Source organism: Propithecus coquereli, unplaced genomic scaffold (genome assembly GCF_000956105.1).
Source record: "Propithecus coquereli isolate 6110/MARCELLA unplaced genomic scaffold, Pcoq_1.0 Scaffold2, whole genome shotgun sequence".
Lineage (NCBI taxonomy): Eukaryota > Metazoa > Chordata > Mammalia > Primates > Indriidae > Propithecus > Propithecus coquereli.
The window spans coordinates 13,247,731-13,258,192 of NW_012144966.1; the positions used below are offsets into that span (position 1 = coordinate 13,247,731).

Consider the following 10,462-nt stretch of genomic DNA (forward strand, 5'->3'; position numbering starts at 1 on the left):
AATGCTGCAGAAGTATGGAAAGATAAATTTTGAGACTCTTCATCAAATTAAGCAAAAAAGGAAATTACTGACCTTCAGAAGAAAACATTTCTGGTGGAAAACCAGTGACAGAAGCTAACGTGAGCGAGCTAAGGAGTAAAAGGCAAAGGCAATGGAGATAATATGTAAAGGTAACTATTTCAAGAAGTTGGCTATAAAGCAAAGGATACAGAGAAGCTGGCACCTAAAATTCTTTTAAAGATGGAAATAATTTTAGCATGTTTATATTGGTTTACATGACCAATAGAAGCTGGAAGAGAAATTAAAGATGCAAGAAGAGATGGGGAAAATCAAATAAATAATGTCCTTAAGAAGCTAGAGATCCAGAATGTAGCTGGAAGGTGAGCCTTACACAGGAGAAGTGATAACCTCTTCCGTTGTAACAGGGGTCAAAAAACAAATTAGCATGAAAACAGATAAATTTGTACATTTGAGTGTGAAAATTTAATTCTGAAAGTGTGTTCAAACCTGATGGATTACATTTTCTCTGTAAATTAAGAACCAAGAGCATTTCTAAGCATGACAGAGAAAAAAGAGATAAAGTTTTGCAAAGAACTTAAGGAAAGTTGTCAAGCAGTGTTCAGGGCCCAACTGAGTTTGGAGAATACTTTCACAGTTGTATGGTTTTTTACCTGGGGATTTGACAGCTGAAGTGTAAGAAAAGATCAAGTGGACAGTTACATGAATTGCTTTCTTCACCAAACCCATGTGATGGTCGGACAACGGGTCAAGGGAATTAAGGAGAACGGTTGTATCAATGGACTATTGAACCTAAGCTGGATAGGCAAAGGGGTGAAGATCAGGGCTTAGAGCACTTTCTGTGTTTGAATAGATTATGTATGGTCTGAGTAACTGAGTGATGCTGCTAGAAGAATAGGAAGATATGATCAGAAAGTAAGATATTTGAGAACTGAGGTTTTTACAAGTTGAGTAGTTATGAAAGATAAGATCTACAGTAGAGCCACTGGAGTTAGTAGCTAATGAACAATACAAGAAAATATCATTAGGAATGAGAAGATTAAGGGACTAAGAGGTTAAGGTGTTGGTCTATGTCATGTATGTACAGATAAATTAATTCAAAGTGATAATAAAACTTGGAATATAATGGAAGACCATGAATTAGGTGCCACAGATTCAGTAACTGATGGAGATAGTATGGAATGATAGAGAAGCCAGAAAAATGGCATGACCTGTTCAAAGGAACAAGGGTTTTTACACAAGAGCAATGGGGAATAAAGAGAACACCAACCTTACTAGCCAACCTGTAAGACATGGCATGGGACTATGGGAGAATGAAGAGAATCCACATCAGAGAGCTGCAGTGTGAACGGTATCTTCAGGAAAGAGAAAGCTTTCCAGAAAGGGAGTAGAAGCAGCACATGGCTGAAATGATTAAGAATATAGGAAAGCTTGTTTATCACTAAGTGGGGTTCAAGATGGCACAGTCAATACATTTGGAAGGGAAGACAGTGGTGAGAAGCTGGATCACAAGAGAAGCAGAGTACTACATGGAGATGAATATGACAGAAGAAGTGACTTAAGCAGCTTACGTGTTGAATAATGGTTAAGATTAACTGGGATGCATATAAAGCAAGGTGGGGGGGGTGGCTGTATAAACAGGTAAGTAGTACTACAGGAAAGAATGGAAAGAATAAGATATGGAATATAGTTGGGAACAAATAATTATGCCTGGGAAAGTCAGAAACCTTCAGAGAGGTGATGCTTGACAACGGGATCACAGCTCAGATATCATTTATTTATATCCCTTGTCTAGTGAATAAATGCCTAAAAAAAAAAAATCAGGAATTTTTAGGTACATTTCAAACTTTACACTGACTCAAAATGTGTTTTTAATAATCAAGGTTTACCCATACTTTAACTTTTTTATACGTAAGTGAAAAAAATGAAGTTAACACAAAGATCAATTATTGCCTGTACATTCGTCTAAGCAGAAAAATTTAAGTATAATAAAACCTCAGGAATTTAAGGCAATTTAAATGCCCTCCCTACTCCCAAATATACATTTCTACATTTTCTAGAAATGTAGCTTTATTAAGAATGTTATTCATTAATAAAGCAAATACAAAAACTTAAGCTTTGGGAGTGACAAAATTCCTATCTTGGTGGTTTCACTGTTACAGACATTTGTCACAGCTCATCAAATTATACACTTTAAATGGGTACAGCTTATTGTAAGTAAATTATGCTTAAATAAATCTGATATCAAAGAACTAAAAAAACAACATTTAAGGTAAAAGGCACAGATAAATTGGTAGCTGCTATTTATTATCATAAAGAAAATCAAGATTCAAAAAAGGAAATCAGTGATATATTTAATCTAGAAATGTCCCGATACCCTAAAACAGTCACTTATTACACATAAACAACTTTTTAGATGTATATAACATTGCACTAATATAGGAACAGTCAACTGAAGTTTGTACTAAAAATTCAATATACAATATAATAAAGTTTCCATGAAGTTTGTATTTTATAATACAACAAACTAAATTATTTAACATCTATTTGTACAACAAATGAACAGTTACTGCACATTAAATACTGTGTTAACTGCTAAGGACACAAGAGTGAAGGATAGGTATTAGTTACTGGCTCCCTAATGAAATACACTGAATGAATCTTTAGTTTATTGGTTCTCTAGTTTAACCTCTGCTATGGACTGAATTGTATCCCCTCAAAATTCTTATGGTGAGCTCCTAACCCTCAATGTGATTGCACTTGGACATGGAGCCTTCCGGGAGGTAATTAGGGTTAGATGAGATCATGAGGGTGGGTCCCTCTTAACAGGATTAGTGGCTTTATAACAAGAGAAAGAGGGATTGCTCACTAGCACACTTTCTCTCTCTCTCTTTCTCTCTCTCTCTGCCAAAGATACAGTGAGAAGGCAGCTATCTGAAATGCCAGGCAGAGGGCCCTTACCAGGAACTAAATTGGCTGGAACCTTGATCTTGGGCTTTCCAGCCTCTAAAACTGGGACCAATAAATGTCTATTGTTTGAGCCACCCATTCTGTGATACTCAGTTATAGCAGTCAAGGAGACTAATACAACCTCTTTCTTTTACAGTAGGTTTTTCCTTTAAGATCTTGAAAATGTGGGGAAATAACAGATACCGGTTTAAAATGCCATGTGAGATTTTGCAAACTCTAAAATGAATAAATGATTTTTGAATTTTTTATATAAAACATTCCTGAAATGTTTTCTACGTAATTCTTATAAGACAGTATGGAGAAATGTTTATTCTAAGACCGTATCAGTAATCAAATTTGGCTTAATTTACAGCTACTAGTAATTAACCTAAATTTAACTAACTGAACAGCACTAAAATACCTCTCTGACAAAAATGTGATAAACATATATTAACAGTATTACTATAATATAATAAAGAAACAAGATGGTCTTATCAAGATGAAATGTAATAATTTCACATACACTAAAATGTTAAAAAGTATATACTCACATGCCAAGCCCCACCAGGTGGACCTTTACCAAGAACTAAGTGAGGGATATAATGATGTTGTTCTAATTTCCAATGCAAAACAGATGGATAATCATATCCAAAGTCAGCATCTGGATGAAGAAGTGTGTCAAAAAGTACTGCAACTGGATTGGAGGATCGGCCCTCAAGGCCCTCAGACAAGTATTCTAAGTCCTGAATGAAAAAAAAAAGGAGATAAAGTTTTAAAAAAGCCAAAACAGCAATCATAATAATAGTGAAGGTCATTACTCTAATACAGCATGTCACAGATATCCTGGCTATAAAATATAAAACACTGATGTTCCTTGAAATCTTAATAGATTCTTTGGTCAAATAAATAACAGGAAAAGGCTGTGTTTCAATAAAACTAACCAGATTCTTATACCACAAAACTTGAAGATGTCTTTAATGTGCTAATGTCTACCATGATACTCCAATAATAAAAAGTAGCACCTCCCAAATTTATTGTAGTAGAGAGCATCTACTAAAACTCCATGAGGAAATAATTTGGGAATTCTGCTCTAATAAATTCAAGAACATAAATAGGAGTAACTCAGCAGAATATATTTGTGAATCTAAAATAAAAAGGATAGAAGGTATTATTTCTGTCTAACTAAGAAACAATGCTTATATAAATAAAAGCTAATCTTGTTTTAGTAAAAATAAAAAATTTAAAGATTGACATGTAAGAAATAATACCTGATCAACAATGGAAAGATGTCTTGCTTCTTCTAATTTACTATGTAAGACTGTATTTGGGTGTATTGCTTCTGATGATAAATATGGTCTGTAGCCTGATAACATATAAGAAAGGCATATTCCTGAAGGTCCATTTCCTATTTTAAAAAAAAGGGGTGGAAAGGTATACGTCATGCATCTTAATATTCTTGTTCCTTGGTTTTTCTCCTACTTCAAAGATGGCTCCTCTCTCTCACCAATTCTTCTTTCTCCAATCTTTTCAATCCAGATGTTTCACAAGATTCTCACCGTTGTTTCTCTATTTTCTTTTGAGAAACTCATCTATTCGAAGCTTCAACTTTCTATGCTACTGACTCCCAAAATTAATTCTCTAAACTGGCCTCTTTCCCATGGAATATATCCCACATTCCATATGCTACTTCTTACTCTACCTGACTGACAGTAACTTAAACACAATGTGTTCAAAAGCAAACTCATGAGTCGCTTCATTCAGATGCCCTCTCTCCTTTAAACACCATCCCATCTCCAAGGATGGTATTCGGAAACTCCTAAGTTAAATAAGGTCTGGTTTTAAACCTATTTTGCCCCCTAGTTGTCCTTACTATTCTCACTCCTATACTTTCACCTAAAAGATAAAAGTCTCCTACTACTTCTCCTTCTTAAGATTCACCCACTCCCAAACCATTTCATATACTACATTCAGAAAAGTTTTGGTAACACGTAGTCCTCATCATGTTACTCCTCTATTCCAAAGGCCTCTCTTGCTTCTTTCTGACTATCCTGTGTTTTCTGCATTCTGGTCTCAACCATCTTTTCAGTCCCAATTCCTAATACTGCTTTCCTATGTTTATATGCTTTACATAAAACCAAACTGGATTTGTGGGTCAACTACTTCCATTTTTGTAATAGTTTTAGTCTGGGTTGCCACTTCTTTATTATCTCTATCAAAAATTTAATCCAACTGAGACAACTTAGTAGCCATTTCTTGCCTAATACATTACTCCAAATAAAATATGCTCAAAGACTTAAATAAGAAAAGTAAACCATAAGAATATTAGAAACAGGGTAATATTTCTACTTACACTGATAGAGTGGGAAGACTTTAAGTCTGACAGAAAACTCAAAAGACAGAAGGGAAAATAAACCATTTGACTTCATAAAAATAAAAAACAAATCGTAAATAGGAGGAGTTAGGATCTAGTTTGCTTGAATCAAAAAGAAAGACAAAAGCAATGAAGAAAAATCATATGCTAGTATTAACAGTTGCAGAAAAAGCATTTGACAAAATCTAACACTCATTCAGGATAAAAAAAGAAAAAAACCTCTCAATAAATTAGGAATAGAGGGAAACTTCCTCAACATGATAAAGAGCATCTACAAAAAATCTACAGCTGGCCAGGCACGGTGGCTCACGCCTGTAATCCAAGCACTCTGGGAGGCCGAGGCGGGCATATTGCTTGAGCTCAGGAGTTCGAGACCAGCCTGAGCAAGAGCGAGACCCTGTCTCTACTAAAAATAGAAAGAAATTAATCGGACAACTAGTTTGATGCCTGTAGTCCCAGCTACTCGGGAGGCTGAGGCAGAAGGATTGCTTGAGCCCAGGAGTTTGAGGTTGCTGTGAGCTGGGCTGACGCCACGGCACTCTAGCCCGGGCAAAACAGTGAGACTCTGTCTCAAAAAAAAAAACAAAAAAAACCTACCGCTAACATCATACTCAATAGTGAGAAACTAGATGCTTTCCCTCTAAGATGGGGAACAAGTGAGGGAAGCACCTCTCACTATTCGTACTCAACACCATAATGGAAGTCCTAGCTAATGCAATAAGAAAAAAAAAAAAAAGATACACACATTGGGAAGGAAGAAATGAAACCACCTTTGTTTGCTAATGACATGATCGTCTACGTCAAAAATACCAAAGAATCAACCAAAAAACCTCCTGGATCTGAAAAACAATTAGAGCAAGATTGCAGGATACAGGTCAATATGCAAAAGTCAACTGCTTTCCTATATACCAGCAATATATACCAGCAATGAACAAGCTGAATTTGAAATTAAAAATACAACATCATTTACATTTGTACCAAATACCTAGGTATAAATCTAACAAAAAATGTACAAGATCTATATGAGGAAAACCACAAAATGCTGATAAAAGAAATTAAAGAAAAATGACATAAATAGAAAGATATTCCAAGTTTATGGATAGGAAGACTCAGTACTATTGAGATGTCACTTCTTCCCAACTTGAGGTATAGATTCAACACAATCCCAATAAAAAAGTCCCAGCAAGTTAGTTTGTAGATATTGACAAATTGATTTTAAAGTTTATATAGAAAGGCAAAAGACCCAAAATAGCTAACACAAATTAAAGAAAACAAAGGCAGAGGACTAGACACTACCCAACTTCAAGTCTTACTATAATGCTACAATAAACAAGACAGTATGGAATTAATGAACCAATAGAAAAATAGATAAATGGCACAAAAATAGAGTACACAGATGTAGACCCACATAAATACAGTCAACTGATCTTGGACAAAGGAGCAAAGGCAAGCCAATGGAGAAAAGGCAGTCTTTTAACAAATGGCACTGGAACAACTGGACATCCTCTTGCAAAAATATAAATCTAGATACTAAACTTACATCTTTCATGACAATTAACTCAAAATGGATCATAGACCTAAATGTGAAATGCAAACTGTAAAACTTTTAGAAGATAACTTAGGAGAAAACCTAGGTGATCTTGGGTCTGCTAATGAGTTTTAGATACAACACCAAAAGCAGAATACATGAAAAAAAAATTCCTAAGTAGGACATCATTAAAATTTTAAATTTCCACTCTGCAAAAGATACTAAGAGAATGAAAAGACAAGTCATAGACTGAAAGAAAATATTTGCAAAACACATACATAATAAAGTACTTGTATACAAAATATACAGAGAACTCTTAAAACTCAACAATAACAAAACAACCCAATTAAAAACTAGGCAAAAGATCTGATCAGATACCTCACCAAAGATAACAGAGACAGCAAATGAGAATATGAAAAGATGCTAAACATCATACATCATTATGGAATTGCAAATTAAAACAATGAGATGTCAGTACATACCTATTAGAATGGCTAAAATCCAAAACACAGACCACACCAAATTCTGACCAGGACGTGGAACAACAGGAATTCTCATTCATTGCTACTGGGAATGCAAAATTATCTAGCCACCTTGCAAGACAGTTTGGCAGTTTCTTACAAAAATAAAGTCTTACCATATGATCCAGCAATTACACTCCCAGGTATTTGTTCAAATGAGTTGAAAATTTATGTTTGTGCAAAAACCTGCATATGAATGTTTATAGCAACTTTATTCATAATTGTCAAAAATTGGAAGCAACCAAGATGTCCTTCAAAAGGTGAATGAGTAAACAAACTGGTACATCCATACAATGTAATATTATTCAATGATAAAAGGAAATGAGCTATTAAGCCACAAAGAGACATAGAGGAACCATAAATGCATATTGCTAAGTGAAAGAAGTCAGTGGAAAAGTTTACGTACTGCATGACTCTATTATATGACATGCTGGGAAAGGCAAAACTATAAAGATAGTGGTAGAAAGATAAGTACTTCCTAAAGGTTGAAGGTTGCTAGGGGTTGAAGGTTGAAGGAAGGTATGAACAGGTAGAACACAGACTCGTAGAGCAGTGAAAGTATTTTGTATGATACTGTAATGGTGGATACATGACATACACACTCAGTAAAATCTACAGAACTGTATCTTACAAAGAGTGAACCCTAAACTACAGCTTTTAGTTAATAATAATATACCAATATTGATTCATCAACTGTAATAAACATACCATACCAATGCAAGCTGTTAATTTTAGTAACAGGGTAACCTAAGGAGAGGACGAACAAATGGGAACTCTTTCTATTTTCTGTTCAATGTCCCCGTAAACCTAAACTGTTGTGAAAAATAAAGCCTATTAATAATAAATAAGTAAATGACAAATGGGGGAGTCAGGATCTGAGGCAAACAGCTAAGTTCCTGGACCCAGAAAGATGCAATACACAAAAGACCATAAGCAAAGAATACAAACAGGCAGTTCACAGAAAGATGTCCCAGTCCTAACCCCCAGAACCTGCCAATGCTATCTTGTACAGCAAAAGGACTTTGGTAGATGTGATTAAGGACCTTGAGATGGGCAGTAGCCTGGATTATCCAGGTGGATCCAATCTAATCATGACTCCTTAAAAACAGAAAACCTTTCCCAGCTGTGGTGAAAGAGAGACATGACTATGAAAGAAGGTTAAGAAAGAAACATTGCTGGTTTTGAAGATGTAGAAGGGAGCCAGAAGCCAAGAAATGTTAATAGTCTCTAGAAATTTGAAAAAGCAAGGAGATATTCTTCCCTAGAGCCTCCAGAAAGTAACACAGCTCTGCCAACACCTGATGTTAGCCCACTAAGACCTGTGTTGAATTTCTGACCTACAGAACAGTAAGATAATACATTTATATTATTTAAAGCCACTAGGTTTCTTTTGTGGTAATTTGTTACAACAGCAACAGAAAACCAATACATATATTAGGGAAATTATCTTTTTATCTATCATCAGGTTAAGCTACCCATGAGCTGGCTGAGGCAAAACAGGGATAGATAGTCTTGGGAGAAGTGAGATGGGCAGGTGCAGATGAAGGTATTTTTTCCTTTTCTGACCATCCCATAGCTTAGCCAGCCTAAGAAGATAGTGTTCTTTACTCATTCTAAGATACCCAGGACAGAAAACCAAGGTTGGAAATACAGGAAAAAATGAAACACAATGTATGGTCCCTTAGATCTATCTCGGATGGGAACTACTACAAAAACTGTCTCTATTATATCCTCTAGAGGAGAACCTAGAAGAACAATTTTGTTCTCCTTTCTTTCCTTCCATTGTAGCATTTCCCATATGCCAGTCAAAGGACATGAATTTTCTTTCTTTCTTCCTACTAACTTTGAAACAAACTATCAAAGAAATTCAGGAAGTCATATGTCACCAAGGCATCTACATCCCATAATTCTCTCCTTTGGTTTAGCTGCACACTATGATACTTGTTTGACTACCTTGAGTTTTCACATTAGATGGAAAATATACATGACAAGTAATTAAATGCATGCAATAAATCTAAATTATAAAAATTTATAATTCTGAATTAGGTTGTATTAATAGTTTAATTTTTAATATTTTATATGCCTATCTGTTGAGGTGGTACAAAGGATATATAAAAGTAATGTTACAAGGTAATTATAAACATTACTGCAGAGTACTATAATGTCATTGCTAATTGAGCACTGGTTACTAGCTTGCACAAGTCACTCAAGTTAGTTTCTGAGTTAGTTTCTCTGTCTGTATGTGCCCTACTAACATCAGAAGGCTACTGAGTTGTAAGGTATAATCCAATAATATACACAGAATTCTCTGTACAAAGCCCTAATAATATTGGTTATCATCACTACCACAAAACTGTCATATAGTTAACACAACTGATAGGCAATATTTTAAAATAATGTAGTAATATCAGCCCTTCAATGAAAAAATAATTGCATTTTAACATGGACTCTAACATCAGATAAAGCAATTACGTACTCCAATGATTTGGTTATCAGTTATTTTAGCAAATATTTTAGCAAGCAATTTAAGAATACTTTTCAATACAATCTCAAGAACTTGCACTATCTACCTATAGATTTATGAAAGTAGTAAGCGTCATACTGTAATTTTAAGAGATAAAAATGCAATAACTTACCTATTATTACCACAGGCAAAGTCACTGATGAATCTTCAAGTAAAGATATTTCTTCAACTAATGGCATAGCTTTAACTTTTCGCCCCAAATTATCACCAAAATATTGCACTAAAGAATTAAAAATCTCTCCTTCAGTTTCAGTGTCACTATAGTTTCTTTAAAGAAAAAATAAAAAGAACGAAAACGAGATACAGTCAATATAGAATTTATAGTCTTTACTCAGATTTTATTTAAGCCTGAATGTATTTAACAGTTTCACAGGAGAAAAGGAAATTGTTCTGATTAATGCTTTTAAATTAGTAGCTCAGCTACATGTCAACCTGTACCACTTTGAAGACCCAAAATCCTAAATAGCTGCTTATCTCTCATTAGTATCTTGTAGACAACTCCCTACTAAATAAGCAGCTCTCCTTAATGACCAAAAACAGTATTGTATTGG

At 34.7% G+C, this 10,462-nt stretch overlaps 1 protein-coding gene across 1 annotated transcript in view; it reads right to left on the reverse strand.

The window, feature by feature from the left end:
- Positions 1–10,180, reverse strand: part of OSGIN2 (oxidative stress induced growth inhibitor family member 2) — a 17,512-nt gene extending 7,332 nt beyond the window's left edge. The window contains exons 1-3 of the mRNA XM_012643655.1: positions 10,024–10,180; positions 4,236–4,372; positions 3,519–3,710 (exon numbers count right to left, since the gene is read on the reverse strand). Coding sequence (XP_012499109.1) covers positions 3,519–3,710; positions 4,236–4,372; positions 10,024–10,090 — 396 coding nt within the window. The 5' untranslated portion in view covers positions 10,091–10,180. The remainder of the gene's footprint in view (positions 1–3,518; positions 3,711–4,235; positions 4,373–10,023) is intronic.
- Positions 10,181–10,462: the final 282 nt, after the last annotated feature.